Below are 19,919 nucleotides of genomic sequence, written 5' to 3' on the forward strand. Positions count from 1 at the left end.
TAAGTAGACTCTGCCTACCCTGTTCTGAATAGATCCACGTTTTTGGGTTTTTTTTCTTTTTGTCCTTTATAAGGCCATGGTTTTTTTTTTAAACATAAGCTTTCTCACCATTTAAAAAGGAAATTATTATAGCCATTAAAAATACCAATGGGAACAATCAAGAGGCACTGTGAATCACCTTTAAAGCAATACAGTGATCAAGATGATGTTCAAGTTATATGAATCATTTAACATAAAGACTTCTTCACTATGAAATTAGGTGGGGAAATTTGCTGAGATTTAGCGGTACCAGGTCCAGGACTTATGTTGCATATTCCTTGCTGACTTGTTCAGTGTTTCACAACTCTCTGTGGATTTTATGCAGAAAGTAAGCACTGATAAGCTGAGAGATCTTCAGATGCTGCTATGGAAGGATATTGCTGAGCTGTGCATGAGTGATCTTAAAGAGACTATCAAGTCTGACATGTTTTGGGAGCTTCAGGACCTCATTAGTCTTTAACAAGACTATTGTGCAACCTGAACTAACACCTTTACCCTTACAGTTGCAGTGGACAGAAGGCAACAAAAATGGCACCAGTCACTGCTTTTAAACTGAACCTCTGCTCTGATACACACTGCATGCTGCAGGGCCATACGTGCCCAGGTGAGAAAAGCAGAAGATACAAAACTCATCTCCTTTGAGTGACCAAGTGATGAGCAAGTTCTTCAACACTTCTTGCCTGCCCAAGGGCCCATCTGGGATTGAGCTAAAAAGATCAGTGGGACTCTGTGGGTACAGGATGGTTGCCAGGGAGGGGAAACCTAAAGTGGAGTCTTGGGTAGGCTGGGCTGTGCAGGAGAGGTACTTGCTGTAATGCCGCAAAAGTTCTGAGTGTACTGCTGAGACACTCCATGGGCCCTGCTGGCTCATCTGTGTCTTAGGCAAAGCCTCCATGAGGAGTGGTAATGTCCTGTCCCTGCTGCAGCTACATGCCCCTAGCCTTAAAAATCCCTGGGGAAAGGGAATGGGGGTGGAGTGTGTGCAGGCTGTTGCACCCATGCTGATGTGACTGCAGGACGATGCTATATGCTGAGGGTTTCTGAAGCTCTCACTGCTCCCAAACAGACTTCATCACAACCAGTTGCCTGCAGAGAGGTGTTTATTTTTGGGATAGCAAAAACCCAACAAATCCAGAAGGCATCAGGATTTTACCATGAAAGTAGGTAAGGCATTTCTAAGCCGCTGCATGAACATGAACTGCCAACAAAAATTTTTAGTGTGTTTTAATAATATTTTCAGTTTTGGACAGATTTCATCCTGAGGCTTCTCCTCAGTAGATTATTTTCCTTTGACCTTTTGAATGATTATAGCCAGCTCATCTGTCTTGAAGAGGTCTCTTGGCAGAAGGAAGCACATACATTCACAAAGTGGGTCTTGTATTGTTTTACTCTGGCCTTGAAGGGCTTGACTGAGATCAAGCCAGATTATGGAGTGATCACTAATAAAGTTGCTGAACCTTCCTTTGATTGTCCATGTTCTGAATCTTAATCAAGGACTTGGATTTAATGATATATTTGTTCACAATATATTCATAGAAGACTGACATGAGTTAAAAAGAAAAAACTACATTTTTAACAGGGCTGCAGTTTGAAGGACACTTTTAGGAAAGTGTCAGAAAATACCTGAAGGCCTGCTTCTGCTAGAAGATAAGCAGATGTTTGCTGCCAGCTGCTCACATGAACAAGAATGCAAATAGGACCTTCCTTTGAATACTGAAGACCAAAAAAATGTGTCTACTATTAGGATGGCCATTCCTTTGTCCTATTAATTTTGGTCAGCTCTTCCATGAACTACGAGTTCAGCAACCTGCTTTTGCTTCACAGTTTTAGAGTGCAAACTTGCCATGCTTCTAAGCATACCAAACGTTTCCTTAATTTCATCCTAAAAAGAATAGAGGTAAACAAAGGCATTCAAACAACAGAAAACAACACACAATACCACATAAAATTTTTAGTGTTTTAAAGTAATAATTTTATCTTTCTTTTGGATGACATTGTTTATTGTAAGACATCATTTTTATTAAATACACTGTAATACAAGAGACTTTCCATGTCATGTTGAGAGAAGCTGGTCACATGATTCACGAACAAAACTTTTAACACTGATACCTAGGCATCACTTTGAAATCAGCCAAGATGCAATGAAAGTTTTAAAGCAATGACTACTTGTAACAAACTGCAAAACAAGAACCACTAAATATTTCCACAGAGACATCACATTAAATAAATTTTTTAAAAAAAGGAAAAAAAAGAAAGGAGAAAGATAGCTCTACACACCAGGTCACAATTTGGTGACAATATAGAGATTTATATTTGTATGTAGATATCTTCCTCTTTACCTAAAGTGACAAACGGAGTGATATCTAGAATATATACACATAAATTATAGGTGGAGAGAAGGGCTGGGACAAATATTTCATAATTAATTGATTCTCTCTCTATTGGTGATTCAATTAAACATAAATGTTAAATTAAATTATTTGTATATAAAACATTCTTAGGTGCTTTTCTACAAGTTACAGAAAGATACACATAAGCTGCAAGAATTAGGCCTCTGGATAGATTTGATTTGTTCTGTTTTCTCACATATTTCAATCAATGGCCTCACTTACTAGCAGCTTCCATAATCTTTGCTCAAATATTCAGTGTCTATAAAATATCAGCCAGTCATCACTCAGAACCTTCTACAAGCAAACAAAAAATCCCCACAGATCTTGTGCAGAATGCATAGACGGAAAAATAACACACCCATCATTTCCCATTTCTTCTCCTGAGACATATGTTTAAAAGATGGCAAAATAGTCACTTGGTTGCTATTGTGAATTTCACAGTGTTTTCCCTGCAACATGTAGACTTTTTTCTTTTTTTTGCTTCATATTTGTGATGAACAACACATCCCCCCACCCTGCCCAAACAAAGGTGTTTTAACTAAGGCTCTAAAGGACCTCTTACTCAAAGAAGCAGTGGTTTATTCCAGCCCTCACAAAAAGAAGATACAACTTCCTGTGCTATCGAAACCTTCATCTCTCTTTAGCAATCCCAACCCAACTTCCTCTCCAGTCCCTCCCTTCTCCTCTCCCCCACATTTTATAGCAGTATTGGAAATTCAGTTACAGGCCTCAACAACCCGAATGTGGACTAGTTCTAGCACATATACATTATACCTTAGTCATTTGGGTTATTTAATTTCTTTTCAAAGTGTTTTGTAAAAGTCTACCTTGACCACAATCTCTTATAAAGTTAAGGAGGGTACAGACAGAAAAAAAAATAGAGGGAAAGAAAGAAATAAAAGAGAAGGAAAGAAGGAGGAAAGACAGGGAAAGAGAAAGAAGGAAAGGAAATGATAAAAAATAGCAAGGATAAAAAAAAAAACAAAAAAACCAAGATCAAAAATAAGCAGTTACTTATTAACCTGTAGACAATATATAGATATTTTGCTTTACAGTCAAAATGAATGCAGTCCTTTAGAAAGTGTAGACTCCATCAGGCATCATGGGATGCTGTTGCTTTACAAGTGTCTTTCTCCATGGTCAGTTCTGAGTTCTGCAGATCTATTGAGAGTGAAGAACAGAGTGCGATGAATGCTACTATTATTACTCCTGAATGTCAGTGTTCTTGTTCTCCAAGTCATGTTGCAGTGTGAATAGTCCAACTCGTTCTTGGAATTATTTAGTTACTGCAGGCAAGTACAAAATGCTAATGGAGCTGCACTATTGTGCTAGAACAATAAAACAACAGGAGCGCAAACCCAGAAAAGACAGTAAAACAAACTCTGTTTTCTGAGCTTGGAAGCTTATCTGTTAATTTCATTGTGAGAAGTCAACAAGTGAGATGGGAATGGAAGAAATGTTTTTATGCAATCATCTGGGGAAGAAAAGTGCTCGTTGTTAAATCTCTGGCATTCTAGCACTGCCTCTGCTGCACACCAGTTAGTTGAATCTTACAAATATAGAAAAAGAAATATCAAAAGAAAAAAATTTGGTTACTCAGCAGACGTTATCAATTTATTAATAGCACTCTAATCATAATTTGTAATAACAGAGGTGTATGTAAATTATACATATACACACAGCCCATACATAATGTGCATGCATGTCTGCACATATATAAGTAAAATACAACAGACATAGGCATACATGTATATGCTATGTGTGTGTATATATATATATGCCATATGCAAACACACATATATTATATATATATATATGGTCAGTTCATAGCACAGAAAGTCCTATGTCCAGAAAGACTTTTTAAATTAGCCTGATTGTCATAATTACTTAGTGTACACAATTTACCTGACAGTGCAAGCATGATGAATATGCACATATACTCAACCTTCATTGTGATTTGAACATATTTCTTCCTCTTCTCTGCTCACTCTGCTACACTTACCCATCTTTTCATGAACAAACGCAAACTATGTATAGCTACAGTTTACAGCTTTTCTACTGTGATTACACATTTTATGCACTATCAAGAACATTAATGATATAGGTCAAGGTTATAGGTGGTGGCTCTGTAGAACATTTGGTCCTTTAGAAATTTAACAAACTGCTATGTTATTGCACAATGCTTTTTAATACTATTTATTCTCTGAAATGACTCTAAAAGTCTCACTAGTAAACCAAAAAGAAGATGCCACTAAGTACATTTTCAGGGTCTTGTGGTTATTTTTGGTATACATTCTTTCAGTGCTTGCAAAACACACCTGCTTGCTTTTGGGCTGGAGACACTTTTACAGTAAAAGCATCATCTTAGATGCCTTTTTCTCAGAAAGAACTAAGACAGAATATGCAGGTAGAAACTTAGCAGCCCCCTCCACCAACTGCACCCTCTTCCCACTGCACAGTAAGACGACTCTGATATCTTTCTTTTCCACCACTGTTATTTTGAATATCAATTTCAAATTCCTTTAAAATATAACATTCATATTCTCAAGAGAATGGGTTTCACTGGATGCTCAGTCTTTTTCTAGTTTTCTGTGAGAACTTCCAAGACAGTCTAGATAAAATCTTAAGGCCCATTTTGTAGGAATCTTCCTCTGGCTTTTTATGTGTTTCCAGTTCAGTAGCAGTTAAGAAATAACATCTAGTTTATTAAAGAAATACTGAGTATGGCTTTATAGTTACACTGTCATGTTTATTTGTAATGCTGCCTTTTCAATGACATTGAGAAGGGTCAAACTTCATCAGTGTCCAGTGAACTGTTTTATTCTGAAAATGTTCAGAATTTTTATAAGCTAGCTCTAAAAGCTTCTGAAGGAAAAACTTAAAGTGCCTCAATAAATAATACATGCGAGCAAATTATATATTAAATGTGCTATGGGAACACTTACAAAAATAAAATGCTTAATTTATTAAATAAAATATCCCCAACACGAAGATGGACTATTTTGATCTGGCTCATATCAATAAGAAATAATAAAAAGAGAAAATGGAAAGAAAGATCACTTTTTTGCAATAACGCCCCCTCACAGAGGGAGGCAGAAGTCTTGAGGAATAGGTAAGGTAGGTTTTCATTTGTAAGAATTCATATTAAAAATAATCCTAGCTCTAAATTTCAAATTGTCAACTTCTAGTTTGAAAAACAACATGTATGCTCATGCAGCGGTCATCAACACAGTGGCCATGCAAATGTTGTACACATACAATGCCAATCCAACCAAAAATAAATTATTTAATAAAGTGTTTATGTTGGTTATGACAGCAATAGTACCAATACAAAAATGACGCTGAGGTCAGAATCTTTGCACTCTGAATAGCAAGCCATAACCACAGAGTAAATTTTTTTTTTGTAGAGATCTTTATCCCCTGCTATGTCTCAAACATAACCAGTGATCTCCGTGCTTTAGATTATTCATGTTATATCAGCCTATAATATCTATAACATTGTAAAGGCATTTTAACATGGCTAATGTCCTCCATTAGCCCCTTCTAATGAAATATAGGTTATATCATTATGAGTTTGCTATGTCTACTAGGGTGTACTACGAGATGAGTGATTGTTTCTGCACAAAGGGCATTAATTGACAAAGACCATGCACAGTTTTGCTTGCACGGTTAAAAAAAGAAAAAAAGAAAGGATTGAGGAAGGAAGGAATATGCTGCTGGACAAGCACAGCATAAGATACACCTGCCTCAGCATTTATAGTTTGTCCTATCAAAATCCTTAGTTCCAACGTGTAATCTTGAAATTAATATTGTATGTAACTAAATCTAGCTTCAGCCTTTACTAAAAAAGACTAGCTGGAGAACATTTTTACACCAGTGGCATGACAATATCCTACCAGAAGACAAAAAAAGGGCATGTGTTTACTTTATCGTGTTGTAACACAATTGCGTGCAGTGCAGGCAGCATCTTATTTTGTTTTACTTGATTCTGGCAATGAATGGTGCTGGCAAAGCACCTCCTTAAACAATTCCTTAAGTCCTCAGAAAGACTCTTCAGGGAAATGGCTAAACCCCTTCTTGTCTTCCATCAAATAACTTCAGTGTTTTCATGTAGGGTTGGATGCCACCTGATTTCCCAAGGTCCTCCAGATAGTGTGTCACAGAAGAGTGTCTTCTTTCTATCTGGCTTTGTCTCTGCAAAGAACATTCTTCATGCAGAGAACACCAGTCTTCTTTTTCCACCCACAGGCTGAAGCAAAAAAAAATGAGGTGAATCCATAGAAACTCCCAGTAGCTATACAGCAGAAATCACAAAGTTTTAGTCAAATATACTTTTCCCTTTTTTTCATCCACATCAAAGGCATGAATACAACAAGGCATTGTTAGTTGTGGTGGGCAAACTGAAGAGTCTGCTGATATAACAGATTGGATTTTTAAGGCCTTTGTCTATGCAGAGTTACAATAATGCAGAAGCCAAATTGATTAGAAAGACAGGAGATAAGGAAAAAAAAAGATAGAAACTGAGAGAAAGAGAGAAGATACGTCTTGGTAATGTCTAAAAAGTCAATACTGTGTCTACAGATGGAGAAGCACACATTGCTTGCCCTTTGAAAGCTTCTCCGTATCTTTGTCATTAATACTGTCAAAGTTAAGAACACATTTTAATGTAGTTCAGTGGCAGTTGAGCACATTCATTCCCGCAGCCCAGAAGAGAAATGCTAGGAGACTTTAGCCTAAAATATCCAAGTAGACTGGAGATGCCTTGGCCAAGTTCTGAAGGAGGGAGTGGATTTCTTTGATGTTAAGCCTCATGTGAGGCTCCCGTTGCCAACAGCCCAGCATCAAGTCATACACTTCCTTTGGGCATGTGCGAGGTCGCTGCAGGACTCGGCCCTGAGTGATGCACTCAATCACCTATGAGAAATCACAAGCAAAGGATCAGCTGTGCCAGCTACATAGAGTACACCCATGGAAGAGTTAACTTTAACCACAGCAGCCTCACTGGTGGCTGCTATGCAGCCATCTCTGGAAAGGACTGCTTTTCTAGGCAGATGTATGAGCAGCAGTATACGATCTGGAAAATTCACTGTAATGTAAGTGGTCAAAGAGCAATAACTTCACTCATGTTAAGTTTACCCACATTGACCACTCCACACATAAGGAAATCGGAGCTGGGAATTAATCCCATAGCTTCTCTCTCTACCCAACTACCACCTCAGAGGGAGGATAAATTTTCAAGCTGCTCATAGAGCATCATTGTCTCTCCTTCTCTCTACCTTCTGCAAGCATATGAGTATCACTCTGGCTAATCTCTGGAAGGGGGATACTTGTGACTGCCTAGAAATCAAGAGATATCTTGATTACTTCAATCTAATCTGTCTGTGGTTAAGGACAACCACTCTGAAACAGTACCATGTATGATACATCTGTTCAGGAGATAGCTAAGGTCCTTTTCATTGTTTCATGGTCTACCCAGGGCAGACTTTATGCTATGCAAAGGAAAAATTAAATTCCAACTGCTGTAGTTCTGCTTGAACACCTTCCATCCATTCAGGGGAGAAAAAGATGAAAAAGAAGAAATTCAAGCATATGGTTCATGACAACACAATAAATACCATATATATGCATTGGCCTTTAAGAAATAAATTTGTTGCTGTCTTTTTTCCAGAGACGCTACACCAATAATTTGCATAACAAATTTCCAAATTCAATTTGAGAAAATATTACACACACCTCATTGTTTGAGAGCTGATACCATGGCTGTTTGCCATAAGTAAAGATTTCCCATAATACAACTCCCAGGCTCCAGACATCGCTTTCTGTGGTGAACTTCCTGTACATTATACTCTCTGGAGGCATCCAACGAATGGGCAGCATGGTGTGACCCCCAACCTGAGAAAAAAAATAAAAGAGTTAGAAATAGTTTCTTCAGACCCTCACAAGGCAGTCTGACGACATCAAACATGGAGAATCCATGGTTTCTTTTTTTTTCAATCTGGTAATATTCACTTTGAGGAGCTTTGAAGAACGGGGATTCATGGTTCCAACTCCTCTCCCCCAGCAACAATCAGTACCCCACAATATGTTCCTCAAGAAAAATCTCAAAAGATGTTGTTTCTGAAGTCTTTAATGTTTACTTGGCACACCCTACCTAAGGAACAGGAAAGTCTATATTACACTACCAGCCAACTTTGAATTAGGCCAGTTTCACTCTCTATTTTAACACTCAAGAAACTAAAAAAGATTCATTAAATGAAATCTGGAAAGATGATTCTCAGAAACTCTGCAACATCAACTGAAATGCATGAAGACAATGTGGTCTGACTGTATGAAATGGTAGGAGGATCTGTATGGTTGAATATCCTAATTTTGACTGAATTAAAGCTATTTTAGCATCTGAATAAATGCTATTTTCTCTTGTTAAGTTCCACAGTTAATATATCAAATTATTTTATTCCATGTTAACTACCCTGTCCATTAAAAAAAAAACAACAACAAAACACACCAGTCCTTTGGATATATTCCCTTGATAATAAACAGCTTGTAAGATAACGGGTTCCTACCTCAAATCAACTCCTGTTGAATGGGACCTTCACTGAATTAATGCCTTTCTGAGAGCTTTCAGAACATTTTTAACTTTCCTTAGACTTAGATTTACTAACCTTAATCTAAATTTTTTGAAGTTTTTGATTTCCAGGTTCTAAACAATTTATTATTCCTGGCATGTCCTATTCTGGTTGGATCGCATCAATAAAGAAATCTATTTAAGTAAATTTTAAGCAGTGTAGCTGCTGAGGTACTGTGATACAGATACACAGATATGCTAGTTACTTTTGTACCATGAGAGGTGAGAACATTTCCAAGGAAGATTTAAAAAAAAAACCAAAAAAACCAAAGCTTTCTCAAGGACATCTTATTCTTGATTAACTCATTTTCCTTTCTGAAAATATATTTTATTATGAAGCCACATTTACACTTTCAGGATTCTGTCAATTCAAAATATAATTTTTCCTTTGCCATGTAACTTTTGTTACAAATAATGGCCTTCTTGTTCTCATGTTCAAACAGCAAATGGAAGAAAAACCCAACAGTCAGGGTTAACATTATCTCTAAATCACACAGGATATCCATTACCAGTTATGGTAATGCTGCACTAACACTGAATTGTCAACAATTCAGTGTTAGTGCAGCATATCAAACACAGCAATGGCTATGAGAGTCCTGTGCATCACTACACGTTCATTAGCAGTGATATCCATGTTCACTACTGATTTCATAGAAACACAAAGTCATGCTAAAATGTTCATAGACTTAGTTTATTATGAGGTGCTTTTTCTACTCTCTCCATATGAGATGTATGTGAGTGATGGAGGAATATTACTTCACAGGTTGTTGAATGACAGGCAGGGCTCCCAGTTTCAGTTCCTGGCTACAGTGTGGATGTGCTTCTGACTCCATGCAGGTCGCTATGCACAGGTGTCCAAGCCATTTAAAAAGGGACCCAGTTCCTGTGCTGGGTCTGCACTGCACTGATAGAGAATGGATACACATTTTTAAGTGCTTTTTCCAATTTGGCTGATTTGTCTCTATGTTAACAGTTTATCTCCCTGGCAAACAGACTGGTTGTAAGGCTCTGTGCTTTGGTATTTCTCATCAACTTTGATTGAAAAGCCCCTCAAATATGTGGGGAGGTTGAACACACCAATATGCTGAGATGCAACCAAACACTCAGTTTCCCACCTCATCATAACCTAAACTGACATGACAACCAAACACTTCCAAACCACTACCAATTTTAAGCCAGTCTTGAGAGGTATTTAATTAGAAAGACAAAAATGTTAGTCCTTTAGAAACATGCAGCCACATACACCCATTCAAAAGGCAAGTGCCATGAAAAGATCGTTAGTGATGAGAACGTTTTGGTCTCATTAAATATTAAAATGGCTCTTACATCTGCTCATCATATAATATCTGCTACTGGTTTTGTTCAGCAATTTGACTCATTCCTTTAAAAATTAATGAAAGCCATAGGCAATAAAATATGTGACCTTACTTTTTTTTTTTTGTCACATCTTAAATCAAGAGATTTTGAAAAAACAATTTAAGAAATCCCCAACCACTCTTCAAATCTTATGTTTTTTCACTACAGATCCAGTTTATTTTTGGTAGGATTCCATTCTGAGTTTTTAATGCCACTCAAGAAAATGAAGGACAATCTCCTCTAGAGTAACATCACCTCTGATCTGTAATATCACACCTAGCTGTCTCTCTTGGCAGTTGTAGCAAGACTGACTTGTTAGTATTGACACCAAGAATTCAGTTTACAGGTAAGCACAAGGCACAGGGCTCATTGGTGCTATTCCCAGATCATCTTGCCTGGAGCTGTATCCATTCATGTCCCTGAAGGCACAAGAGTTCACCGGACAGAGGGCTTGACCAGTACTGAGAAGTCCTGAGGTCTCTCCATCTCTATCATTCATGTTACTTCAAACACCTCAATATCTTTATGAAGATAGAATTTATTGCCTTTCAAGGTATCAACAAAAGTATATACAGGGTGGTCTTGACAGAAGGCACTGCAATGAAGACAATTTATTGCCTTTTAAGGTATCAACAAAAGTATATACAGGGTGGTCTTCTTGACAGATGGCACTGCAATTATGTTATAAGATAACCTTGGCAACACTGGCCATGTGTGGCACACTGTGCATCTAACCATGGTCTTAGAGCACCTTGCACTTTAGCTCAGTTCCACAGAAACCACAAGTACGGGCCAAAGGCATTTCTTCAAAATGCATGTTTCCTTCTCTATTAAAAGTCAATGGTTACTGAGTCAACACTCACTCAGCTCAGAAAAGAATTAAGGGCTCTGCTAGTTGTATGTCTAAAGTGAAGCACGTACTTCAGAGCTTTTTGAACTGAAGCCTAGGACTTGACACAACTGTTTGCAGGGTGCCTGAAACAAATTGTGTCTGTTGAGAGCTTCTTTTGATTTTTATCTTAAGAGTCCAAGTGCCCAAGGGTTGTGCCATAGCAGCAGTGAAGAGAGGTGGGGTGCCTTTTTGCTGTTGTTGCCATACTCTCAACAAGGTTAGGAGGTTTTTTCCAAGAGGAACCAGTGAATGAGAACATTACTTCACTGACCAAAGTTTAAAGGTTCTGAGTGCTTCAAAGAGATGCCTTCAGCATATCCTTTAATAAGAAATGCAGGTTATTACAAAGCTCTCAGGTATCACCAGTATTATGCAGTGTAAGGTCCCTGCCACACACACTGTAATTTCAGTGCTGCTTGATACACATACATTTCAAATGGTTTTGTGCTGTACAGGCTACAGTTATGCCTAAATAAAGCCTTTATATTCAGTCTAGCTAAAGTTATGACAGGATTAAAGGCATTAGAGTTTTAACTTAATATGTTATCACTTTAAAATTCACTTTAAAATTAATGTGGCTGTATGACCATTTTATGTATACAAATTAAAGTAGGTTTTCTTGATACTTACCTTAAAGCAGCTGCATTATCACCATAATACCATATAATATCACAATCCTGTTTTATTTAGAGTTGTACTTCTACAGAAATACAGACTTAAGAACTTACTTCCAAATGCCAATTTATGAAAGTACACCCTAGCACAGCTATAGCCTTTCACTATATTCTAGCTAGCTTTTACTAGCTGCTTTTACTAGCAATACTGGGCTGGAAAACCTGGTTAATTAGCCTCTGCAACGTGCAAACAATCCACAGGGAGGAGACTGCTATGCCAAATCAGTGAGCTGTTGTGTTCTCCAAAGAAGCTCTTCTAAGGAAAAACTACCACAATGTCCCATGTATGAAATGTTGCACTTTCCACTACACAATGTCATTAACACTTGTCACCACTTTAAGCAACCATCTTTTCAGTGAATTTAGCACTTTGAAAGGTGCCAGAGAAGCTGGCCTTGACATTGTTTTAATCTATTTGCAAACATTAATCTTCTAGGCCTGCTATAGAAGGACCATGTCTTAGTCTTGAAGCAGGGCCTCTGATTTTATAGTTTAAGTTCTTCCAATTAAAAATATATCTGTCTATACCCTGAAATGTTCACTATTCCAACTTCATGGCCCAGCTGCCATAGAAATCCAAGGCCTTGTGTCTGATGATTGTGAGAAAATGGTTTTCTTACAGAGAAGAGAGAATGGTTTTTCTTACAGAGAAAACCAAATGAAGCCTTGTATTCCTGCTGGAAACAGAAGACAGTGGGTGTAGCTGGGGGAAGCCAGCCTACAGAGATATGGAAGGCACAAGGGGTATGTGGAGCTGCACAGATAAGACACAAGCCACAGGCCAGGAAAGGCACAAGAAATAATCACAGATTATTTCACACAGAATCATCACACAGACTTGCCAAGGTCATCAGAGACCTGAATTGTCTCTGATTGTCTATTTCCTCATCTAGTTAATCATCTAGTTCTAGATCATCTAGCATCACCATAATCACCCCTAAACCATGTCCTCAAGTGCCACATCCAGATGCCCGTTGAACACTTCCAGAGACTGTAACGCCACCATTTTTCTGGGCTACTTTTTCCAGTGCCTAATCACTCTTTCAGAGAAAAATTATTTTCTAATCTGAACCTTCCCTGGTGTAATTTAAGGCCATTTCCTCTCATCCTTTCTCTTGAGACATGGTAGAAAAGAGCAACCATCACCTCACTACAACTTCCTTTCAGGCAGTTATAGAGAGCAATAAATTCTCCCTTCAGCTTCTTCCTCTCTAGACAAAAAAAACCCCAGCTCCTTCAGCTGCTCCTTGTAAGGCCTGTGCTCCAGCCCTGTTGCCCCACTCTGGACACACTTCAGTAGCTCAGAGCAAGGGGCCCAGAACTGGACACAGGATTTGGGGTGTGGCTTTAACAGTGTGGAGTACAGTGGGACAATCACTGTCCTTGCTCTGGTGGACACACTATGTCTGATACAGTCCTGGATGTCATTGGCCTTCTTGGCTACCTGGGTGTGTGCTGGCTCATGTTCAGCTGCTGCTGACCAGTACCCCTAAGTCTTTTTCTATGGAACAGCTCTTAAAGTACTCCTCCCACAGCCTGTAGCACTGCATGGGGTTGTTGTGAACTGAGTGCAGAACCCAGCACTTTGCCTTGTTGAACTTCATGCAGCTGTCCTTAAGTCACTCCATCAAGATCTCTTGCAGAACCTTCTGACCCTCAGGCAAATCAACCAGTACTGTTGCTAAGATGCCCATTTAATCAATTCACACCAGGTTTATTCATCTGAGTACCATGAGGAGGGATTGGCTGCTTCTTTGCAATGCATGCCAGCTGCAGCCCAGTGTAACTGTAAGTTCACTGGGGGCTGTGGTGCTGGGGGTGATGGATTGCTTTGGGGCTCCATAACCCAGCTGCAGGGTGCTGCACAGCTAACAAGGGACAGGACAGAGACCAGTCAGAACAGTCTTCCTCCTAAATGCCAGTGACCATGTTTGGGGAGGCTCCAGCACCCCTGGAGAGGACATCAAATGGAATTCCCAGTGTTTGCAGGCGTTCTGTTACATAACCCTTTTCTTATTATCTTTTTTTCCCCTAATTTCTGGCTTTAAGTAGTAGATTACTCTGAATTCATGCACTAAAAAGCACAGCAACCAATTGCATAGCCTTGGAAAACAGACTTCCTCATTAACATTTCACGTTCCCATGTTCCCACGATTCCTGCAGAGTGACATTTCAGTAATGTGTCATAGCACTTTGTATATTCTGTAAAGACTAGTGATGCTTTTTCTGCCAAGAGAATAAAAGTGATCTCTTTACTTTGTTAGCCCAGTGAAGCTGAATGACTGTCAGGGGTTCAGTCCTGATCCTGTCCCAACGTCCTGTCTGGCTTGTCTGGTGTATCTTTCCACAGTCCTGCTGTTTTCAGGCCTTTTGAAATTCAGGGTGGTAGACTTGAGTGCAGCAATATAGTTCAGCATATGTCCAAATTAAAAGTCATGTGACAAGTATATATTCAATCTCTTTAACACAACCGCACCTTAGTCTGTCAAACTAGAAAGGAGATGAATCTTTTGAATCATTTGTTCACCCTGTCCTAAAAAAAATCCAGCATACTTGCAAGATAGTGCCATTTTGGGGTATTTTTCACTATTTATATTTTGGTCTTCTGACTTGTTTTCCCATCTCAGGATGATATAACTGCAAAGAAATGTTCTTTGCAAAAATTATCATGTCTTATTGCTAAAACTGAAAACCTCTCCTCTCTTGCTGAACATCTGCTCTTTCCCCCTCGTAAAGCTGGTAAATGTTTCTCTTAGCATAGGAAAAAAAAAATCAATAGTTGTTATTTTCATTTCTTTCATGCCCTGGCCTTGCAGATGAAGTCAATGTCTTCTCTTGAAATATCAGTCCTACATGTCTACTTGCAGAAAAGAAATATATTATTTTCATAGTCATAATAAGCCATACCACTCCAATACAAGAGGTTACTGATTTATAAAATAAGGCATATTATTAGACAATAGCAAAAAATGTGTCCTTTCATTTTCACTTTTAACCCTTATTTATTAATTCTATCAGTGGTTTTGTCAGAAAAGTGAAACGTGGTCTTACAACATTTATTACACTCTAAATTCTCTCTTCAACTGCTCAATATCAGTTCATTATTGTGTGAAAATTTTGTGTCATGGAGACAAAATTCTTCTCATTAGCCTCTATAAAACCACGAGCAGTATAGAGAAGATGAAGAAAGACCAGTTACTCTGATGTTCATGCAACAAAACAACGAGAAGTTACCAAAGATGTGTAAATGGCAGGTTCATAATGAAAAAAAAGAGGCACCCTGTCACCTAATGTACATTTGCTTGTGGAACTCACTGACATGGGATACTGCCAATGGGATCAAAAAGTGATTAAACAAATTGATGAAGGATAAAGTCTGACAAGGGTTATCAAATATGAAGTTACTGTCTCTGGCCTAGGGAGCTCTGGAGCTGCAGATACTGGAGGCTGAGAGTACTCAAGGAAAATATTAATATGTGTTTAGCATGTTTCCATACTATTCCACAGTTACTAGTTTCTCACAGTGACAGAATCCTGGACTAGAAGGGGTTTTGGAGAAGTTATTCCTATGTTTCTGTATAGATGGGCCACATATTGCAATATGCAGTCCTTACTAAACCTCTCAGCAATGCTTATGCAGGGCTAGAAATAATTCTGGCATAAAGATGGAATGACGGGGAGATACCACATGAAATTAAAATAGATCAATGATCTAGAGCATCTTGCAATTCAGCATCATCCAAAGATCTTAAAATGTTAAGTTGAACAGATACAGAAATGGTGCCTATTGTTATGTTTTACACAACACAATATCAATTTGGGCCAGACAAATAGGATAATTAATAAACTGTAGTAGTTATTGCACTACAGGCCATTTACTCTTCTAAGAAAAGAAGATGAAGTGCACTGGATGTGAGATCAGATGAGTGCTGTAAAGAAGATGATGTGATTCACATCTCTGATTAAAAGAAAGATCTCTTATCAGAAAGATAGAAGTGAAGTTAACTTGAGTAGAAATCTGCAGCACTTAAAATGAATGGATAACAGCTTTTTGGTTTCACAGATAAAGTGTGTATGAACAAAAAAAAGTCTATTCCTTTTAAGTACAATGTCTTTTGATTCAAAATGATAAGGTATTTTGGTGTTAAACAACAAACAAACACCTAAGCTAAGAGAAAGGGAGATACGCTGTGGAAAATTGGAAGGAATGACACTTTGAACAGTGTATTTCAGTAAATTCAGTATAGATCTAAATTCATTTCTGAAGAGAGGAATTCAGGATCTTAGTGAAAAAGCAAGGAGATTGGAAAAGCCAGAGAAGATCTGTTGAATCAGATGACCCTCCTTTCTAAAACACTCTGCATTCTCCTAATTTTCTGTAGCAAGTTATGCCACAGAATAGTTACTGGTCACTCCAGTGGCATGACTTTCAGCTCAGAATGGAGAGCTCATGTGAGGTTCTTTGATATTGAAGTCCTTACAAAAACTTGCCACTATATCCCTTACCTTACCACAGTTTCCACATCTGAATGTCTGCTGGTTGTACCAGCAGATGAAGAGAGATATTAAGTACCAGTAGACAAGCAGCTGGAATGACTCATGTTAAAGTCCTCACAGGCTCCAGGATGATCATCTAATCTGTCCAAGTCAACAGCAAAACAATTTTGCAATGCAATATTAATGAATTGCAGCTACTGCCTTTCTGATTTTCAAAGTGGTTTATAATATATCAAATTCCACTTTTATATTAATCCTAAGTAGTTTGGTCTACCAGGGCTAAGGAGGTTTTAAAAATAATCTTTAATATGCACTGGAAAACTGGCTTCTACAAATCTGTGTCACAGCTAAAATTCAAAACTCTTTTGCTTTTGCAGGTGAGGGTTGGAGGTATAATGTGATGAGATGCCAGATGAACAGCACAGTAAATATCAACAAGTTGCAGGAATTTGAGCACAGACTCTGAAAGCCAAAATACCACACCACATAAGACAGTCTGTGTTCACTGGGAAGTCTCTTACTGCTATTGTCAAATCTGAAGGCTATTTCTTAGTTACTAAAGATTGCAACTTTTTCCCATATTTTACCGAAAACCACATTTTTCTTCAAATTTACTGAAGGTTAACATAGCATGTCTGGCTCTATCGGTCATGTCAAATTACATCACAGGAGAAAAGGGGAGCAAACAGAGCTTGGTTTGTAGCACTACTTCTCCCTTGTGAGTCACAAAAGTATATTTTATAAAGTACACTGCATGGGAGCGTCACAATTTCTAGCTAAATGTCTCAGATGTTCCAGTTCTTTGAATTTTGTAAGACAGCCTCTTCCCCCTTCCCCCCAGATGCTAATAAACAAGGCAATGACAAGATCCTTGTACTCATATTCCTTCTCTTCTGTAGTCTTGATGATGTTTTCTGCTTCACACTTTCTCTGGGCCATAATTTGTTTACATAAACTGGAAAACACAAGATAAAAGTTTCACTAAAATAGAACGGAAAAAATTCTCTGTTGTTTTCCCTCCACGAATTCTAGTTTTTCTCTCCTTACTTGTGCCACAACATCATTCTATGATTTGAAATAAGTATTGCTTCTGAAATGAGGCATCCATCAAACAACATGCAACACAATCATTAAAAATACAAGTAACTACTATTACTGGAGGGAAAAAAAAAAACCTCATTCCTATGGAGCTTGCAAAATCCTGAATTGTTCTCATCAAGTTCGTATGTTGAATTATTCCTCAAGCCATGCTTAAAATATTGTTCTTGGATACAAGAGCCAAAGTGTAGCCCAAGGAGTGATGAACTCATTTTATGGCTCGTGGACAAATTCCTATACTGGTGTAAAGGGAAATTTTGCATGAGCAGAGGGCTTGGAACCATAAATTTGGGGTTTGGTTTCATATTAAGTTGGGTTTTGTTTTGGTTTTTTTTCATTTTTCTTGTCAGTGTTCATCTCTACTGTCAGGACTGTAATTTTCCATTTGGAACTCAATATCCTGCGTTGTGTATACAATGGTTCTTGGAATTCACATGTCTGGATTTGTTTAACACCAACACTGAGCATTAAATTCTGCCTATGAGGCTGAAGCATCTTACCTTCTGCCTGTAAAACAAAGCTGGATAACCTCCTGAGTAGCCAGAATTGGCAGAGGGTGTTGGTCTAGTAAGAAATGGCCCCTGAAACTTCCCTGGGTGTATCCATTCACCGATGGCATGCCATCAGGGCAGAGGTTTGGCTTTCTGATATAAAGCCTCCTTAACTTGCTTATTACCAGGTGATCCTGGGGAACTAAGGAAAATCAGAGTGAACTTTGAAAGGATTTAAGACTCTGCACCAGCACTGCTGCATTTCGGGACTCTCTGAAGATCTAACCTATAGATCTCCACACTACAGAATGTGCAATGTACTCCTCATATCCTTCACCAAATGTCAGTACTGTGTGAACAAAGAGATGGGTGGAAAAGAAACACACAACTACACTTATTTTCCTTGCTTTTCCCTCATATTTTGTGGTGCCCCAAGGCAGCACTCCTTCCACCTTTTCTTCTGTTTGATGCTACTCCTTATTGTAACCATGCAGCTCTGATGTGGTTCCATGCTCATATATGCTTATCTTCCTCTCCAGGTAAATAAGAATCCTATTACACATGGAATCCTCTACTTGCTGCACTTCAATAATTACTTCAGAATAAATATAGAAACATAATTTTAGTTCACCTGCTGCAATACAAGTAGGATCTGCAGTAAAATGGAGAGTTCAAAGGTTAGATCTGATTTTTTTTTAAAAAAAAGGCTGCAACTTTACACCAAAGTAGTTAGGACAAGTAATGAAATTTTTTAGATCTCTACTATTAGAACTGAAGGTCAACTTTTTATTCTTCAATATAAATTTTACATACAGATTTCCCAGACTCCAGAGTTGCCAAGATTAATGAAGTCCTGGAGACATTCAAAATAAGCCAAGTGGGAAATGAAGGTATTATGTTGTTAGGACAACATATTTCAATTTTTGAGGGGTTTTCTGAGATTGTCTACAGACCCAGTTTTTTAGACTGTCAGGAATACTTCAGGCTAGGACTTCCAAATCAAACTCTGTGAAAATCTATTACTAAACCATGTAATATTTCTATTAGGCTGGAACTAGTATTTTGACCTCTGCTCGCAAAATACCTAGATCAATGGAGTCCTGATCTACATGAGGCTCCTACACAGGCTTGCAGTGTTATAATAATAATAGCAACAACAACAACAACACTTTTTCTAGTCACTTGTAAAAAATTACAAATGGGTTTACCATAGCACCTGCAGTGTTACTTTTTCATATCACAGTGGGTTAATACAGCTCTAATCCTGTTTGTGAGTCTTTGTACTTCAGAATATTTTTATCTGTTTTGGATCAAAACTTCTGAAATATTGTTCCAAAAAGCCTGCATTTCCTTTTAAAGTCATGCTACTTTATTACTCTTTGGACATGTTTAGGACGAACCCCACAGAATATTATTACATGCACTCAATGATGTTCTTATTAAAATGTTATGTGTTTCAGCCCTTTGTATATAATTTTCTTTGCTTTCTTGCCAGGCAAATCTATTTATTCTTTCTGTGTATTAAGCCATCACATGCACTAAATAACCTCTGTGGTTATTTCCATCAAAAACATCCCTGGATCTTGTATCCATCAGGAGTGGTTCTGGTGTTCCCATTAGCCTTGACCCCGCACTTAGGCTGCAGCCCCATTTTATTTTCCTTTCCCCTCTGCCAGATAGCAGTTCTCTTTCAAGACTCTTCAGTCACTGAGCTAAGAGATTTTTGTTAATGAAAAGCAGATGCAACACTTAAGTTCTAATAGAATCTTCTCCTAAAAGATTTTTCTTCCTACCATGATAATTTTTAGTTTGAAAACCCACTGTATTGTGAAAACCCATTCTGTATGATTACTCCAG

General features: G+C 38.1%; 1 protein-coding gene across 2 annotated transcripts in view; it reads right to left on the reverse strand.

Annotated features, from left to right (window-relative positions):
- Positions 1 to 1,987: 1,987 nt before the first annotated feature.
- Positions 1,988 to 19,919, reverse strand: part of NTRK2 (neurotrophic receptor tyrosine kinase 2) — a 196,243-nt gene continuing 178,311 nt past the window's right edge. For both annotated transcript variants that reach the window (XM_071424841.1, XM_071424840.1), the window contains 2 exons: positions 8,163 to 8,321; positions 1,988 to 7,343 (listed from right to left, as the gene is read on the reverse strand). In XM_071424841.1, the coding sequence (XP_071280942.1) occupies positions 7,158 to 7,343; positions 8,163 to 8,321 (345 nt within the window). In that variant the 3' untranslated portion in view covers positions 1,988 to 7,157. The remainder of the gene's footprint in view (positions 7,344 to 8,162; positions 8,322 to 19,919) is intronic.

Source organism: Agelaius tricolor, unplaced genomic scaffold (assembly GCF_023055355.1).
Source record: "Agelaius tricolor isolate 1412-34295 unplaced genomic scaffold, bAgeTri1.0.p SCAF_4, whole genome shotgun sequence".
In the NCBI taxonomy this organism is placed as follows: Eukaryota; Metazoa; Chordata; class Aves; order Passeriformes; family Icteridae; genus Agelaius; species Agelaius tricolor.